Source organism: Lactuca serriola, chromosome 4 (genome assembly GCF_051521515.1).
Source record: "Lactuca serriola cultivar US96UC23 chromosome 4, Lser_US96UC23_V15, whole genome shotgun sequence".
NCBI lineage: Eukaryota > Viridiplantae > Streptophyta > Magnoliopsida > Asterales > Asteraceae > Lactuca > Lactuca serriola.
In genome coordinates, this window is record NC_136411.1 from 368,565,625 (window position 1) to 368,585,209 (window position 19,585).

Here is a 19,585-nt window from a genome sequence, read left to right on the forward strand (position 1 = left end):
CCACTAATAACACCAAAAGGAGTTCAAAAAGGGAGGAAAGGGGTTAAGGTTTCCTTGAAAAGGTTGGAGGCTGAAGAAGATGTCCTAAACCGTATGTTTGGGGGGTTAAATATAGAAGAACCCTAAAAGATCATGTTGGGCTGCAACTATGTCACGTCGTGACCCTCCTCTTGTCACGACGTGACAACCATCCTAATACGTGATCACACATTTGGTATGCCACATCGTGACAGCCTTCCTGACACGTCGTGACATATGGGTTTCCTCGGAAACCACGCCTTTGACTATTTTCTATCATCAACTTATCCATTTTAGGAAACATGTGTTAAATTTACTGTCGGTATGCCTATGTGGCACCTTTTACCGGTGGTGAACGCCGACTCTTGTTTCCTTTTTTGCCGGCGGTAACATAACAACGGTGAAGTATCGCTGCCTTTGTTTCCTTTTTTGCCAGCGATAATATACCAGCGGTGAAGTATTACCGATTTCTCACTCCTTTTTTACCGATGAAAATATCTTTACAAACGTTGCTATTCCGTTTAAAATTCATATATCTTGCATATATGCTACTTTTAAATTCAAGGTATTGTTAAGTACTACTCCACTTTTTGTTTAAATTAAATATTATTAAAAGCAATATATATTGTAATATAACAAAAGGTTTTAAAATATAAAGAGTAAATTACACGAATGGTCCCTATGATTTGGAATAATTTAGGCGTTTAGTCCCTAAATTTTTTTTTTTAACTCGAACAATCCCTACAATTTGCTTTTGTTTCGTCATTGGTCCTTGTCCGACCTTAAATGACCTTTTTTCCCTCATCTTTTTTTTTTAGTTTTTAATTGTTATTTGTTTATTATTATAATATAAAAAAATATTTAAAAAAAACCTAGGTCATAAATACTTATGTTATTGATGCTTCTGATTTTCTACCACACCCACCTCTGGCTATCTCTTCCACATCTCTCGGTTCTCCCTTCAACTCGTCGGCCATCTCCATCTGTGTAAAGATGCCAAACAACACTCTATCCTCTAAAACCCTTTTACCCCGATTTGAAAACTGAGTTTTTTTTGAAACATTCATCTTCGCCTCTCACCTCCGGTATAGCCACATCAGCTACGGCAGAAGGGAAAATGACTTACGAGCCCAACGAAATTTCCAAACCGTTCAAAACGTCCCAATCATGTTTTTTCTGTTCAAAAAAACCCAACGAACTTAATTTTTTGTCTAAAAAGCCTAATTAAGTTACACTTTCCTGAAAGTCAAATAAGAGAAACAGAAGACGTGGCTTATTACCGTATTGGAAAAATGACTTGTAAGACCAACGAAGTTTCCAAAATGTTTAAAAAACTCCAATCATGTTTTGGCTGTTCAAAAAAAAAAACCCAACGAACTTAAACAAAACAAAATTGGGATTTTTTGAATGGTTTGGAACTTTGTTAGAATTTTAGACAAAAGGTTAAGTTAGTTGGGTTTTTTTTGAACAGACAAAACATGATCGAGGTTTTTTGAATTGTTTGGAAACTTCGTTGGACTTTTAAGTCATTTTCCCATGGCAGAAAGTACAGTTGTATAGGTATCTCACTGGAAAATCGATCATTTGATGGCCTCGCCTGTTCTGAGCAAAACCTGCACAACATTGCTTACCACTTTTTCCGATCAAAACATTCACGTCGTCAAGCACGACGTTGACAGTCGCAATTGAACCCAGAAATCCACCATCGGACGCCGCATAAACCCTTTCAAATACTCCAGAGATGTTATCCGGTGATTGTGTTAAGGGGAAAGATGGCGATTGCAAAAGGCTAGAATCCAAGAAAAGCTTGACAACGAAGACCTGGACGACAAGGTGTCACAGAGGATATTAAAAAAAAGGGAGATTTCGATTTCTAGGAGTGTCGATTCAAAAGTTCATTGGGTTTTCTTAATTGGGGATTTTCTGATTTGTAGTGTTAATTCAAAAGCTTTGTTAATATCAGGTTTCATCTGAACTTTTGGTTCAAGAATTCCTTCCTATTCTTAGCCTTAGTTTTATATTAAAAGATTTGAAGTTAGATTTGATTTCATTACAGTTTTAGCGTATTGATTTCTTTATCTGATTTTGATGGATCGGAGAAATCCTTTTTGTTCTTGATTTTTTTTTGTGGTTTAATGTCTTGAATCGCTATGGGAAGATGACGAGTGATAAGTTGTAGGTTGCATGAAAGAGATAAGGGCAGGAGGGTGGAAAGTCTTGCCGGAGAAGGAGATAAGGGCATGGAAGGTGGGAAGTCTTGCCGAAGGACGGTGAGAGTGGGAAGGTGATGATAGACCCATCTATTAAACAACTAGGTTATAACCCGTGTACTACACGAACAGCATAAAATAACTTTGAAAGTTAATAAATCTTAAAAATAATAATACATTTGTCAACAGTAACAGTAGCAGCAAAATAAAACACAACCATTATGATGAGATTAAAACTTTGCTTCTCTTATCTTTTAGCAAGCAAATCTAATCTTTATTTGAAATTAGGAAAATGGTAAAAAAAACATTAGTTGACCATTCCAATATAGCAATGTACTTCTAGTAATTTTTCTAACAACAACCCAATCATTTTAATAACTGACTTCATCTCTTTGAATTAACATTTAGCAACACCAACATGCCTTAATGTGGCAACAATCAAATAAAAATTCAACATTTTACATATTACACAAAGAAATTGAATGATAAATGATGATTCCACACATTTATCTTCAAATACTTCTATGTTCTTCAATTTCAAATGTGCTTATGATCTCTAAAATTTTTCATTTTTCTTATTGCACAATGCAACATATTAGATATCAATAAGGAGGTCATTTATTGTAGGATTCTAGAAATCATTATCTTCGGGTCACAAATATAGCATTTTCGTGCGTGTATCATCTCGTTTTTTGCATTCCGGTCAAACTAAGAAGATTGGCCGTGGAGCGAAAATGGAGTTGCAATGACACGTCTTCTTGATTTTTGGCAACTTTATAATTTTGATCCTTATCAGCTCCATATCTTTCCTTATACCCTTCAACTACCGTTTTATCTATAAAAAAATGATTTCAAAGGAATAATAAAACCATGATTTTAAAGGAGTAATAAAAAAGTAAAACCTGCAATTTAAAGTAGTAATAAAAAAAATATCTACCTGATAGAAATCTTGATGATTGAAGTTCTGCCAATAGCTCAAAAGCAAGTGTTCATGGTGTTTGAACACGAAAAAAAGAATTGTGTTTTACAGTCCAAGAACAGTAAAAAATGAAGTACAATGCTTTTTCTAGTAGGTTGCAATAAAAAAACTATTTTTCTGTAAAGTAAGATGCTATAAAATGTTATTTTTAGTCCAAAAAACAATTAAAAAAAATTGTTTTAAAGTCCCAAAGCAATTAAAAAAAGCTTTGTTTTTCACTCCTAAAAATTGACTGATTTTAAACAACCGGTTAAATCTTCAGATGAGGGTATCTTGAATTTGGGCTCTTGACATTTTTGCCCCTGGTTCCCTTAATGTGTGCTGGCAGCTTATCGGTCTCCCTTAAATATATGGTTTTAAAGCATTAATAAAAAAAGTAAAACCAGCAATTTAAAGTAGTAATAAAAAAGTATCTACCTGATAGAAATCTTGATGATTCAAGATCTGCCAATAGCTCAAAAGCAAGTGTTCATGTTACTCTAACATTAACATGTATTTTATTCTAACTTCTAAAGTCAAACAGACTTGTAATTGATATGATATCGAAAATAATCAATTCCACATGGTAAGATCCAAGCTTGAGACTTTTGTAATCCATGGTATTGTAGTTGAAGCAGAGGAGCTTTTAATTTAAGATGACATATTGTTGATTTGAGCATACTGATCCTGGAATTCAAAGATTACAAAAGTTAAAAAAAAAACCACATTTTAAAAACATGGCTGATGAAAAATACTAACTATAGATAGACACAACTAAGAAAATCAAAAACTATACACTTTCACATTTTTTAGAAAAAGTTAAAACATACACTTTCATCTTCTTAATCACATCACCTTCATAACTATTAAAAAAATCCAAAAACAAAAGCAAAAAAATCAATCCAAACATCAAAGCCCTCAATGAAAAATAGCTTTTAAAAAAAGTAAAAAAAAAGTATTTGGAGTCACTTGTTCTATTTTTACCAGATACCATGAATGAGTCATGTTTCTTTTTAATCCAATAGCTACTTTTAAAGAATGAAAGCACTCAGAGCCAATTGATATTTCAATGTTGGTGATCCTTTCACTCATTTTGATCCAAATAAGCATATTATTCATCAAAAATTTTAAATATTTGCAATTTGAATAATAGTGAAAGCATGAGCAGTTACAGAAATTATCTATTTATAGACGCCCTATTTTGAACTGGCAGACTCACGGTAACCCTGCACAAAAAAAATAAAATAAAAAATAAAAAAATAATAATAATTGGACAACAAATACTCTCGTAAGGATAATTTTCAGGTATGATCATCAAAATCACAAACTATTGGTTGTAAAAACTGTGAGAAGAACCAATAACGCCTTACCATTAATCCATTTAATGAAATCATCTAAACCATAAATGTTATAAAAGATTGTCATCAGGGTAAATTTTCAACCAAACTGAAGCATGACACCTGACAACATATAATCAAATCAATTTTATGGATTTTCGAAACAAAAGAGACATAAAATAAATGAATCCATGTGTTATAATCTTTGGCTAGCTATAAAACCCATGAATCTATAATATATGTTTTGCTATTAATAGAAACAAAGAATTTCCCAACAAGCTAAAGAAACTACGAATAAATAAAATAAACTTGAGAATGATAATTAATTACATAATTGAAGCTAGACAAAATCTTTCAACTCATGCAAGAGCAATATTCACTACAAGGAAGTATTGATCAGACATACATGGTATGGAGACCAAACCTATGAGAGACAACATTAAGAACTATTGTGAGACAGAACAAAAAAATCCATTAAAATCTATACTACATATGAACTATGAAGTAGAAGTAGAAGTTAAAATCTCTTATCAGTCGCGAGCAACATACCTGTAATAGTGCTGCAATGGTACCGAATGAATTCCACAGTAACGGAGCCAGATCTTGAAACAACTCTCTCTTCTAAAGAAGGAACAAAAATACATAAAAAATTAAAAAAATAAAAATAAATAAGCATTACAGAATGAGTGTAGCCACAGTACCAAAAGAATTGCATATAGATGAGCTAAATCATGTCTATATTCATAAAACCTAATCTGTGAGGACCATTAAAGTAGATATTAACATCATCTCTTTCATATTCATTCCAAATAAAGATAGACGCAGACAATGCCTAATCTTGATATAATCTAAGATTCTATCGAGAAAATGAATTTGTTAGTGTCTTTCCCAATCAATAGTCCTTTGCGTTCTGATAGAGTACACAATTCCCAAATTGGAAAACGCAAGTGATCAAATTCACAGACATACGCCTCAAAAGTCAAAAATTCAATTACGCTTTCATGTTCTAACATAATCTTACACCGCTTCATCTAACTAAATCCTGAAAAACGAATAAAATTATCACGTTATCCATCACAACAAAAGTGCACAAAGTAAAACATACCTTGGTGAGTTCGAGAAGAGAGTTTTCGCGAAGATCATGACTACTCAGATCGAGTACCAATTGCTTGGCTGACTGCATTTTTCTTTCGATCGATATTCTGATTTCCTCGACGACGTTTAGGAACACAAACAGATATGTGGCAATTTCACGTATGAAAAAAAAAACACAAAAAGGGTCTCCGTTTGGGAACACAAATAGAAATTACAAAAAGAAATTACACCCAAATCGATTGTAACTTAGTTCAAATCCAAAATCAAAGGCTAATTACCTCGATGTAGCGTTCCGACATCGTTTATTGCAACGAACCATTGACGGAGAGGGAAGAGGATTAGGGTTTAAGTGAGAATCTACCTTCTAAGAATCGGTGATTAAGTTTGGATATGACTGATTTCTTGCTATGAAATTCCTGATTTCTTACTATCAAATTCGGAACTGATAACTGATAATTTTCTATATCGATTCATACTTCAAACGCTGAAGCCGAATTTGGTATTTTGAGCGGGATAAATCAATTGGGAGGGGCTGAGTGTGAATGCCACGTGGCAAAATTGCTCTTATTTATTAGATTATGGGATTTCTTTTACAATTTCATTTAATACATATTAAAAAACAAAACAATTATAATGATATATAAGGGTATATTGGTCATTTTAAGTGTGTTAGGGACCAATAACGCAACAAAATCAAACTATAGGGATGGTCCGAGTTAAAAAAATAAGTTAGGGACCAAACGTGTAAATTACCCCAAACCACAAGGACCATCCGTGTAATATATTTAAATATAAATCACGATAATAGTATATACCATACCAACCTAACCAATATGATCAAACTATTTTAGTAAATATAGTTAGCGTGAGTTTTAAATATATGTATTTTAATTAATATTTATATTTAATGAAATTTATATTTTCTTTTAATTAATTTTAATGGTAAAATGTTGCATTTTTTTAATTTAAAAAAAAAATTGACACACAAAAACATCACCATACACACTCGTAGATAAATCGTGTCAAAACATAATAAAAATATATGTGGCACCCATATGACATATTATTTTTCATTGGTAAATTAATTATACCACACCCTTTCCTAGTAAGAAATTAAGAATATCAAATTTCTAACATTTTTTTAACATAATATAGTAAAACAAAATACGCAATGACAACCAAATGCCAAGTAAATCAACTCAACGTACAGTTTTGACATCCTAAATAAACGGTATGTTACAACAAACTACCATATTTTTTGATAAATTCCCTTTAACCTCCTTTAATTATTTTCCACAAATTTTGAACTCAATCTTTTGATGCCAATCAAATATTACTTTCAAGAAAAATCCTTTAACCCATTAAAACATCTCTAATTTCTACCAAAGTCAAAAGTCAATCTTTTGCTTCTGACCAAGTGACACATTTCAATAATGATAGTCAAAACGTTGGCTTTTAGTCAACATTTTGACTTTTGGGTCAAGCTTTGGGAAGTGGTTGGCCTTTTAAGAAGGACATAAGTAGTTGCAATGCTGCCCTTGGCTTGAAAAGTGGTACCTCATGACCTGCCCCTCTCACTGTTGCAAATGTAACTCCTTCATATACTTCTGTCCATCCTCCCACCTTCATAAAATAACATAAAAGTCTTGTCATATGCATTGTTGACTTGTACATTGTATTCCCAATATCTATGGTTTACAAAATTGGAAGATTTTGTTTTATTGGATCTTTATCATTTGTTCATGGATAATATGCATTTATAATTTGTACTTTTGTATTAGGAATTTTGTGCATTGCTTACTTGTACAATAAGATTTGAGAATAGATACTATGAATGCATTGATGAGTTGTACATATGTGTTGAAAAGAGTTAAACTAACCTGTTTCTTGACATACCACGGGTACCATGGAACCTTAGTTTTCAACTTGAGTTGTGCTAGTGCATACCTAGTAGCTGTGACTGGAACCACTGAATCAACATCCCCACTACCATTTCATAAAATTAAATTCATTAAGTAAATACAAATATTAAAAACAAATATATTGAAAATATAATGTAAGATACCTAAAGACCCAAATTCGTGATCCTGCTGCGATAAGTTCACGATATATGGGAAGAATTGACATATCGGTATCATTCCAATTACGATTCAAAGTCTCACTACCAAAATATAAATACAAATCAGACCCCGATAAAACAAGAAAAAATAGATTTTATGAGCATCATGTTTGATTTTTCACTGAAAAATATCTTTATTATTGGTGAAGATATGGAAAAAGTAATATTTTTTTTGTTAACGAATTCACCAAAACAACTATATAAATATAAATATAAAAGAACCTGCAAGCAGTCCATTTGTAAGGAATCCGTGTAGTATTAGCATGAAGTGCCTTTTGAACATCTTTTCTATTATAATAAACCTCGGCATATCTTTCTGTACACGGATCATAGCCTGACATCTGTCTAAACGTCTGTAAAAAAAAATACATATCAAAAAAGTTAAAATGAAAAAAAAAAAGCCATTTAATTTAATAAGAAATAAACCGTAACAAATACCTGATGGGGCCGATGGGGCAACCGCATGGTTTGACGGGTCGGACCCGAGTGGCTACCATCAGAGTTGTTACAAGGGGGTGCATAAATGTTGTATTGGTCGATATTTCCAAATTCTTGATCCATAGCATAGCTATATAATGATTCACATTCGTTTGAATTTTTTTGACGTTTAAAATCACATGTGTTAATGAGTTGGTGATACGTTTTATCAGATATCATAGCGTGACTCCACCAATATGTCACAGTTCCAAGGTTGTCATAGTAATAATCTGTCACTGCATTTCCCACCTACAATAAATTAAATTTATAAATTCATAAGTTCAAATTCTGTTTTTGTTGGCATATGTGTCAACTCTAAAATAAAATACCATAATTCCTTTGAAATTGATGGAACTGGAACTAGATTTCGAATTGTGTCTTAAAATTTGTTGTGCCAGTTGAGGAACGTAGTGACCCGCATAACTTTCTCCGGTTATATAAACTTCACGATGTTTATAACGTGGGAATCTCTCCATCCATCGAATCACAAATTGAAGTGAATCCTCAGCTGGAAAGAATGCATCAAAAGGTCAAATCATAACTCTCACTTGACTTTTAATATCATAACACCGAATTTTAATAGAAAATATTTTTAACGTGTTTGGTTTGGTATGTATAAATGTTTTTGGAATGAATAAAATCTGTTAAATGAATTGGAATATGTAGAACTGGTAAAGGGTCCAACCAGTGCGACGATCGCCAGTGTCGAGTAGGTCAGAGGAGCGGTTGCTATACGAGAAACCAACACCGGCCGGAGTTTCGAGAAACAAGATGTTAGCCACGTTGTTCCATGAGAACTTGTTAACATGCAACCCTGAAGCCCCTTTGTTTATTCTAAAGGGTCCCACTTCTTCAGATGCACCATATGCTATAGAAGAGCATCCGGGACCTGTTAAGTTTAAATATATATTAACATCAATTATGATTTATATGTATTCTAAGGACAACTCAACACTATAAAAATACCATTAATAATAGTGATATTTTAGTACCACTTTTTTTTTTCCAATTGCAAATAGATATTCATAATATCAAACCAAACCAAAACATATATGTTTAATATAATAATAATAACTTATGGTTCTCGTATTATTATTCGATTTTACTATAATATAACAATTATAATAAATAAGTAGCTACATATTAATTTTCAAAATATTTTATGTTATAAAAATTTGATAATATAAAAGTGACCATATTAATTTGTATATTGAAATTCTTAAGAAACATATTCAAAATTGGTTATGAAGATTCTCATAATGACATATTTTTTATACTATGAAGATTTTGGTTATGAAGATTTTCATAATGACATATTTTTTATACTATGAAGATTTTTGTAATGATCTGTTTTTTTAATAAATTACAGTTTAAATTGAATATTTGATGATTTATATATAAAACAAATTATTCATCATCATAAAATTAGTTTATTGTTGGTTTTGCGGCTTGATTGGAGCGAAAATGAACCCTTGTTAGTTGCTAGGTTGGAATTGACCTTATTTATGTGTAACATGGGTATTAAAGATTAAGGATAAAATAGACATTTAATTAAAAGGATATGTGGTTGTTTATTTTCATGAAACAATAATTAATGAGGAATGAAAATGACAATTTAGTCAAAAATATCTGAAGAACAAAATATGAAATTTTTAATCATTATTGATCTCTTAAAATTTTCAATTTAATAATAGCTAAAAAAACTTTAATCGATAAAAATATAATAAAGTACACAAATTTAATATCTATTTCGGGATATATTAAATATTAAAAACACAAAATTCATACTATTGCAGTGCATTTCATCCTATGAACAGATGTACAAGTAATGACATGCATGTAGCAGTCAAAGAAACAGTAGCGTAAAATATGGACAAATAAGCAGAATAGGAATCATTAAATGACGACTGTTGAGGTTGCTTTCTAAGTTTACAGCAATTATATCCATAACAGGACAATAAAACTAATAAATAATATATATAATTTGGTACTCATTAAAATTTTATTATTGTATATTATTTGAAATACTATGACGTAACATAGTATAAAATGGTCCTAGGATAAAGTTTGTCGTTTTTAGTGGTTTTAATAAAAATTTTGACATTAATATAATGTCAACAGGTAAAAAAACTTATTAAAGTTGGATGGATTTTATTCACAAAACTTAACTTAAATATAATGGTTAAACAACAAATATAAAAATAATAACAAATTTATGTATTTTACCTTTGAAAATAAAGTCGGTTTTTGATAAATATGTATTTAAAAATATTTATTATAAAAATATTTATTAGTAGAAAATATCATTGCAATTGAAGAATTTTTAATATAATTGGATCTTTTTAAGTTTAAAATAAGTCATTTTGACTAACATTGTTGATTTTTTAAAGGTTTCAAAACCACAAGATGAGATCTTTGTGGTTTGCAGAAAATGACCTATCATTGTTCGTTTTAAACCTGAAAATTATCAATCATGTTAAAATTTTATCAAAAAGACTTGAAATGGTATTTCTACCGACCATAAGGACCATTTGTGTAACTTTGTATAACATAAAAGTTATAATCCTATGCAAAATACCCTTATTCAAACGGTCAAATTCCCTAGATTAACTTATAGTAAAAAAGCGATGTTCTGATTTTTGCTTCTGATGTCATAACTTTGTTTGGAAATAAAAACAGGGCTGAATTCTATTCTCAGAATTTTCGGGTACCCAAACAGAGTAATAATTTCTAACCCTAAAAGGATTACAACAAATAGTTTTTTTTTCAAGATTTCACGTTTTTTCAAGAAAATATATTTATTACATCTACCCACTAATTAATATGGTAGCTAGATGCAACCATATTTCACTCTTTCTTTTGCATACCATTCAATTAAATTATTAAAAAATTAAAAAAAAAGAGCCATATAAACAATTCAGATTATGATCACATATATATTTAGTAAAATTCAGTAATATAAAAAGATCTTTAGATATATAATCAGTATTATTATATAAAAATTCATCGTATTTAAATTTAAATGTACCTCTATGCATATTATTAATGAAAAGTATTTTTTTAAGTAAAACCCATTTAAAGAATTTTCAGATTAAGATATATAGGTTTAGTAAAATACAAAGAAAGATTTATTAGTTAAAAAAAATCCCGCAAACAAGCAATGTAACAGTACCACATTCACTTTTTCATAATTAAATTAATATAAAGAAGCAAAAAAGTATACATATATGTATATGTAATATGTATGTATAAGTGTGTTTTTCATAATTAAGTTAATATAAAGAAGTACAAAAGTATACATATATACATGTACATGTATATATGTTTGTTTGTGTGTGTGTGTGTGTTTATGTGTATGTGTGTGTGCTAAGGTGCTAACCTCCGTTGAGCCATATGACTAGGGGTTTAGAGAGAGGGTGGTCGGCGGCTTCAGTAAGCCAGTAAAAGAGGGCTCTTCCGGCGACTTTATTGACGGTGACGTAGCCAGAAAACTGATGAAAAGAGACGTTGGGTTGGCCGGGAAGGGCTATGATCCGGTCAGCTTCTTCTTCTTCATGAAGATGGTGGTTGTTGTGAAGGGTATTTTTGTCACTTGTGGTGAGTTGAAAAGCAAGAAACAAGAAAGGGAGTATACAAAATGAGGGAGAATTACGTAATTTCGCCATGGATTTTTGGTAGCAAGGAGCTTGGTTTCTACAGAGAAGAAGCCAGAATGAGTGGGGGGTTGGGGGTGGGGGTAGGGGTAAGGGTAAGGGTGGGGGTGGGGTGCTCTCTTTCTGATGAGATTGTATTAAATAGGGAGGGAGGGAAGGGGAAGGTTGGGTTAATGGCATTTGGATGGGAAGGAATACATACCGATATTGTTTATGTTGAACATGTCTATATTGTTAATAGCATAATATAATTATTTGAATAAATCGATTTAAAAGATTGTATAACATGTTTCTATATCTTTGAAACACAATTGATGCATAGCCCATCTTGGTAATGAGTTGTATCCAAATTGAAAGTATCGATGTTCGATGCTTGCTAGTACTTTTGGAAGTTTTTCCTATGAAATGTAGAAATTTTATTAATCTTACTTGACGTTAGAAAGAAAAAAAAACATATTATAAAGAAGCAATAGGAATGTGTGTGTGTCTATATATATATATATATATATATATATATATATATATATATATATATATATATATATATATATATATATATATATATATATATATATATATATATATATATATATATATATATAGAAACCTTATGAATCAAGGTCATTCATTGTGTTTTCTTGACTAATTTCAACCTTTGGATTATTTTGATGATGTCCTCTTATAATAAAATTAAATTAATATTGACTAAATTAAAAAAAATTTAACTAATTGATTTAATGTTAAAATCATTTATAAAATGAATATATTCAACTAATTTAAACATCATCATAATTTTTGAAAGTAATTTCGTTCCTTCCTAACTAAAATCACGATCTTAGCTGGCACCTTTCATATATGGCATTTGAAGGATCTTAACAGGCATGAAGGCATTGTGGCTCCTAGTAGTTGGATTGACTTTTTGAGACACTTTTTTCTCGGATTTCTCAAGGAATCTAGAGGCCTGCCTAGACCTAGTATCTTTCTTAAGGGCATTCCTAGCTTCAGTCTTTGGATGAACAATTTCTTTCTTGTTCAACCAGGGTTTCTTTTGAGAGTCAGATGATGACTTGGAAGTTTGTCTAGTTGTTGGATTGTTAAAACTTGGATTAATTGGCACTAGATTCGATTCGGTATCACATCAGCGTTAGAGATACAAGAGTCAGATGAATCGTCACATAATTTCTTCATCTACATCGCTATCAAATGACGCCTAAACAAAGTTGGATTTGTCATATTCATGTCCATTTGTCTTGGGAATAATTTCCTTAATGACACAATTGTTCGGTGGACAAAAGTTCAGAAACAAAATTCTAGTACAACCGGTGTATGGGGAAGATTCCGGAGACTAATTCAGGTCTAGGGATATTAGAGGTGGAAGACGCGTGGAATCGGGACATGTAATAGTGATAGGTTTGAACTCATAAATTAGATATTGAAACTTGTCTGGAGTCTTAGGTAGGGACGACAAAGGTGAGACAGGGGTATCCAAATAAATATGGTTCAGAATGTCTCCCACAAACGTTAGGTTCTAAAGTTCCTTCAAGGGACGAATAATAGGCTTCGGAAACTCGCTTCCGAGACCTGGTCTTTGGACAATAGGTGACGAAAATTATGTATCATCCGTTCATTTGCTTCAAGAATATTAATAAAGTTATGCAAGACATCAATTTTGTCATTAAGATGTTTATTATCAGTAACTAAGATATTCCTTTCACTGAAAGTGATTTCATATTTGTCTTTCAAAATGATACATTCATCCTTAGTCATTACAAGTTCTCTCTCTAGTGATTCTTGTTGGATTAATGTCTAAGTCCATAACTATATTTGGTATGTACTTGACCCGACCCGGCATGGTCCATTTGGGTTGCACTTCACCGACACAATTTATATGGATAATCTTTTGAGAATAGTATGTTTATGATTAATATTAATATATTATAAGTTCTAATATATTAATATGGAATCATATTATTTAATTAGTATTGATCAAGAATTAATTTATAATTAATTAAGTGATCAAAAGGAACTAATTAAATATGGACTCTTATATATATGGAATGGGCCAAGTTCATTTAGGTTGGGCTAAGCTTTCATGGATAGTCCATGGAGTGTTTAACCCATGGATCCTAGGAAATGAAAGGTCATGGGTATTAGGGTTTAACCCTAATCCTCCACACTATATAAAGATGTCCTTGGTTGGTGAAATTGGCACTAGTGTGGTACACTAAGAAGGGCTAGCCAATTTCACTAGAGAGAACCAAGTATCCATATTCTCTAAAGTCTTCCAAGATGTTTTGGTGATTTGTGATTCCATTTGAGGCTTCCACACTATTGGGGCTAAGCTCTTAAAGCTTGATTACATCAAGCTACATCAAAAGGTATGTCATCTAACTAGTACTTTGTAGTGTAAGAACTTCATAATATGATAGTTAGGATTAAAGCCTTGTAAAGTTCTTATTTGCATGTATTATAGAGAAAATATAGATCCAAGGTTTATAGGGTTGCATGTACACCATAGGAGTGTTAGAATGCTCAAAACCCAACAGTGGTATCAGAGCCTAGGCTTGTTTTCTTGTTATACTTGCAAAACTGCTTAAAAAAAAATCGAAGTTGTTGCTGTCTGATCATCAGACTCGGCGAGTCCATCAGGAGACTCGGCGAGTCCATGCCTAAAAAGTGATCAAATCGATCCAACTCGCCGAGTTGGTTCATGCACTCGACGAGTTGGACCCCCAGACAGCATAAATTCGACTTTTTTTTTTTACTGGAATTGGACTAGGAACATTACCCTAAGATGTTTTTGAACTTATAAACTTGTTTTTGATGTGGTAATGTTCATGCTAATCCAATTTCAAAGATAATTGTCAATAGATTCATGTTTTGTATTAGTTTAAGGTTTAGACTAATTACATGAAAAAGTTTGATTTGAATTATCTTGTTCTTATGAGTTGCTTAGATTAATAGAAAAATTGAGTGAAATAGTTGTTTTCAATCCAAATTAATCTAAGAGTTGATTCTAAAATGTGTTTTTGTAACTTGTCCTCAAGTTATATGAAAAGTCACATTTAAGTTTCATAAAACTCATAAAAGTTGGCAAAGGTTACAAAAAATGAAGAGTCTAGTTCTAATTAATGGTTTTATGACTCCATAACTTGTCCTCAAGTTATGGAGGACCAAGAGTCTCTTCATTAAATAATAAATAAATAAAAAAAAGTGTAACCTTAATTAATTCCATAAGTTATAAAATAAAGAAAAGTTAATTCTTTTATTAGTTTAAAGTCTTCCATAACTTGTCCTCAGGTTATGGAACTTGAAGAGTTTTTGGATTAAAACTACTTTAAACACATAAGTTATGGAATTAATTAGTTTTTAATAGTTTCAAAACTTGCCCTCAAGTTTTGGAATTTGTAACGTTTTCTCTTATGAATACTTTAATTCCAAGTTATCCCTTAGAATTTTAAAGAGTTAAAATTCAACCCTTATACTTTATAATATTATAAGTTAATAATATATATATATATGTATAAGAGTAAAGTCAGTCTTACCGCTAGTACGCCTCATTCACGAAGCCGGTCTATAAGGTGGGTATAAGGTTGTTGCCTATAAAATGACAACTTAATGGGTGTCCACTCTCACCCACCGCTTGCTTGACTGGTGGAGGGTCGTTAGCCGAACGGGTTTGACAGGACTAGAATTCTCCCTTCATTAAAAGTATTAATGATAAATACTAAGTAACTAAACTCTTAATAATACCCAATCTTAGTTACTTAGGAAAATGTGAATAAGGTGCTAATCCATGAAATTACACTTTGCACTTTGTTTAAGTCGGTTAGTGGAGCGTGTGTGGTTAACCGGCACACTAACTCGTATTTAACAAGGTAGGTAAAGGGTAACTTAATGTTTATCATAGTATCGATGGAGCGTGTGTGGTTAACCGACACATCGATTGAGGGGTAAACACTTAAGGGTACCAAGTAATTTGCATGGTTACTTCACACCTTGTTTTGTGATCCTCGGCATCCCAGTCACAAAACCTGAAGGGCACACTCGAGATTGAAACATGCCATTGAACAGTTCAATGAATCTCAAAGATCTAGGAGTTTCAAAACCAATTAAAACCTAATAATACATTTCGTTTATCTTGGTGGAAATTGGTGAATCGTCATTCACCTACCTTCAAATATTTTATAGCTTGGATTACGACATCCCTCTTCTAAGTTATAAAATAGTTTGTTGGGTCCTAGCCTTAATATTTCATATTGGGTGTCATATTAAGGACTTTAAAATCAACTATCTTGAATATCTCCCAAAAGATGTCTGGTTTAGACATTTATGATCTTCCCAAATCTCTTGAAACAAGCTTTCCTAAATGAAGATGATGTCCCATGGAAATCATACTTCTTTCACCTCCTCCAGTTATTCTCCCTAACCCACAAGTTCAAGGTCACTCAAGCCCTATTGGCAAGGCAAGGTCTAGGTGTGGTCACATCTTGGAGATGTAGTCACATATTGACAAGCCGGGAGAGTTGGGTGTCAAAGTCTTGAGAAAGTTGGTGGTTCAATCACTTTCTAAGTCACATAGTGAGTTCCTTTGGGACACCTATGAAACAGACTATGACAAGACCCTTAATGATCTTATCTATTTGTTAAGATCAACTTCCTTTAAACTTGATGGACATTGACAATAGTGACATAGGAAATCCAAAAAAACATTCTCTTCCCAATGGAAAGGGATCGGCCATAGTCAACTCGGTTGACCAAATGGTAAAGAGAAAAGCTAAGTCTGTGATAGTACCGTGTACCATTATCAAAGGGTCCATATGTTTATATTTCCAAAGAAAGGGGCATTGGTTGCGAAGCTGCCAAATTTACCTAAGGATGTTAATGTCAATAAGTTTGACACTACTTCAGGTAAAGTCCACTATCTAACTCTGCTAAGTTTCTATTCTGAGATTCTTGATACATGATGTGACTGGGTCACATGGTGATGTTTTAAGAATCAAAGAAAAGTGAAGAAACTTAAAGAAAGAATATGCTGAATCTGATGGCGTAGATGGATTTCTATCACATAGTTTGAAGATCGGATTCTTGAGCTACTTTTTAGGAGTTATGAGATATTGCTTAGGAATAGATAACAACAAGTTTTCATATGGATTGTAAGGATAAGTTTTTCCGCATAGTTTTAAAATAAAAGAAAATTTTTGATTTTATTTATTTTAAAATATCCTTACAATGGCATTTGAGGAAGAATTGTTGCTTATATGATTCCATTAATAGCATGAGTGGAAATATGAAATTGATTCTTTCATTTGTGGTAATGTCTAAATTTACCAAAGAAGGAAAGATTCTCATCACCCAAGTTTCAATTGGACCGAAACTTGGAATCATGCAAGTTGTATAGCATGATGAATGAGAATTTTCAAGTATTGGAAAATTAAGAATAATTACTTGTTCACATGGATGTGTGAGTCAAGTAATGGACTAAGGGATCGAGTACACATTCTTGTGCACTGGTCAAGTCCACCACAAAAGATCGATAGGATTATTCGTCAGAATTTACTAAAACTTAGTAAATATGGTTATACTTACAAGCTTAAGTGTAATTCTGAGACATTGGAAAAGGTTCCAATGTATGGCAGAGCAAATAAGAAGAATCAAATTAGGCAGAAGGATAAAAGTTTCTCAAATCTGAAAAAAGGGGAGAGTACTTTAGTATCAGTTTTTGTGATCATCTTAATGATTAAGAAACCATAGCACAATTAGTTCTCTAAGGAAATCTTAGTGCATTCTTATGACTAAGAGGAACTTGAATTGTTGAAGTGGTTAAATCAAGAAGATGAGTCATACTTCGTTCCAATACAAGTCTTAGAGTCATACTCCAAGATTGTAACTTGAGTGACATGTCTTAAAGAAGGTTTAAAACACTTGTCAAATGTAAGAGTAAAAGTTTTCTACTCTTGTACATTTGAAATTGGTAAGTTGTGATGTTTTGGATAAAAACAAAGACCAACTTAGGCCAATTGTGTGAAATGTTTGTCTTGGTTAGAATCCACACTATCTCTTGGATGTTTGACAAGGGAGTCTTATAGGTCAAGAGGACAGTGGGAGTCTTAAAGGTCTTGAAAGTCTCAAGAACTAATCAAGAATAAAACCTGAAGTTCTTCACTAGCACACGACTTGAGGTTTATAACCTATCGTATTGACATATTCTGTGCCCATTCCAGTTAAAGTTGGCTTTGCATATGAGTTCTTAGAGTTCTCAATTTGTTGCACAACAACTTGGAAGCAATGGCAGGCCCTTGAGCTGCCAGGTGGCAAGAAATTAAGATTGAGTTCAATCCATATGAGTGTGGATTTGTCATTATCCTTGTCTTGTGTCTATGGTTTTGACAATTCACATGGATAAGAACACATACACCATTAAATCTAAGTGTCATAAGGTTTCTCTCCGATTCATGAGAATGATGGTGAGGAAACACTTTCACTAAGTAGATTTTAGTTAGATAGCAATTGTGATATTTGCATTCTCAAAGTCGTTAGTGGAGCGTGTGTGGTTTACCGGCACACTAACTTGGACTTGTGAGAAGTGGCAAAAAGGTCTAACCATTATGATTACGGCATCCATCTTCATAATTGTTTAGACACACAAGTGTGCTATCTAAGGGAAGGTGTATGATTTTGATAAAGTTTTATCAAAACAATCTAGTATCAGAAATCTGAACTTTGGTAAGAAAGTCAGCTGATTTCTGAGTACATGTCAAAGCTAGTGGGAGCATAAGTGTTATGCTAATAATCATCATGTTAGTGGGAGCATGATAATTATGATAAGTATTGCAAGCTAGCAATGTTAATTATAGAAAACAAAAGGTTTCAACTGGGAAAAAATTGTTTTGCTATAATTAAGGGAGAGGAAATTATACTTCATCTCAAATCTATAAGCTTAGATCGTGAGGTTTTAGTCATTTAGTCAAGGATATATATGAATTTCATGTTGGAATGGCTCAACATAAGGATATTCTGTATATGGGTCCATTATTTGCGATCTTAAATTCGATTATGATTACGACATCTCTTTTCATAATCTGAATTATGAGAACTTGGCAAATAGAAATGGAAATGTTATAGCAAAAGACTGGTTTAGTCTTTATGTGAGACATCATGAATCGTGTCCTATATGCTTTGGATATAGGATCGATTACATGTGCTATATTCATCCATTACATGTGCCATATTCATCCATTCTAAAATTTTCCAAATGCCTGGGGCATTAAGAAGGGAAAAGGTTTAGAACTAGATATGACTAAAATGATTAAACAACTGTCGAGGACAATCTAAGGTTTACCAAAGATTGGTTGCTCAAGGACAGTTGGAAGTATAGTGATAATTCTGGAAGGACCATATTGACATAATCTGTAAGGAGGCAACTCTTGTTCAGAAGTGATAGTCAAAATGGAATTGGAAATGTTTCAAAGTTAGAATTTTCAATATGTGTAAGATTAAGGAAACTTAATGCAAGAAGGATGTTTCTAAGGAGTTGATCTCCTTTGGAATGCTCTGTAATGGTTGTTGTCAAGTCTTTCTGATTTTGTGCATAATCATTACAAGAAGATCAATGCATCAGAATCTAACAGATTTCAGTAAATGGCATGAATTTGGAATTCTTCCATTTGCAGTAAGGATTTGGGAGTGTGAAAAGAGAATCATTGAAGTTATGTTCA

The 19,585-nt window shown here is 32.2% G+C and overlaps 1 protein-coding gene and 1 long non-coding RNA gene across 2 annotated transcripts; both read right to left on the reverse strand.

Moving 5' to 3' along the window:
* Window positions 1–2,762: 2,762 nt before the first annotated feature.
* Window positions 2,763–6,381, reverse strand: LOC145100764 (uncharacterized). The gene is made up of 3 exons (XR_013705242.1): window positions 5,629–6,381; window positions 5,073–5,144; window positions 2,763–3,873 (listed from the first exon to the last, which is right to left on the reverse strand). It is a non-coding gene; the product is annotated as an uncharacterized LOC145100764 (long non-coding RNA).
* Window positions 6,382–6,790: 409 nt separating this feature from the next.
* SCPL25 (serine carboxypeptidase-like 25) lies at window positions 6,791–11,965 on the reverse strand. Its single transcript, XM_079035334.1, has 8 exons — window positions 11,594–11,965; window positions 8,900–9,103; window positions 8,544–8,722; window positions 8,176–8,463; window positions 7,960–8,090; window positions 7,684–7,779; window positions 7,499–7,604; window positions 6,791–7,241 (listed from the first exon to the last, which is right to left on the reverse strand). The coding sequence occupies exons 1-8, from the start codon at window positions 11,877–11,879 to the stop codon at window positions 7,098–7,100; spliced, it is 1,434 nt and encodes a 477-aa protein (XP_078891460.1). The 5' UTR covers window positions 11,880–11,965; the 3' UTR covers window positions 6,791–7,097.
* Window positions 11,966–19,585: the final 7,620 nt, after the last annotated feature.

What these genes read in the sequence shown, in the direction of transcription:
- SCPL25 (XM_079035334.1), bottom strand. Translation starts at nt 11,879, where the DNA reads ATGGCGAAATTACGTAATTCTCCCTCATTTTGTATACTCCCTTTCTTG. An exon ending in CACTGGCGATCGTCGCACTG is followed by an intron (nt 8,723 to 8,899) that starts GTTGGACCCTTT and finishes CATTCTTTCCAG; the next exon opens with CTGAGGATTCACTTCAATTT. An exon ending in TCAATTTCAAAGGAATTATG is followed by an intron (nt 8,464 to 8,543) that starts GTATTTTATTTT and finishes AATTTATTGTAG; the next exon opens with GTGGGAAATGCAGTGACAGA.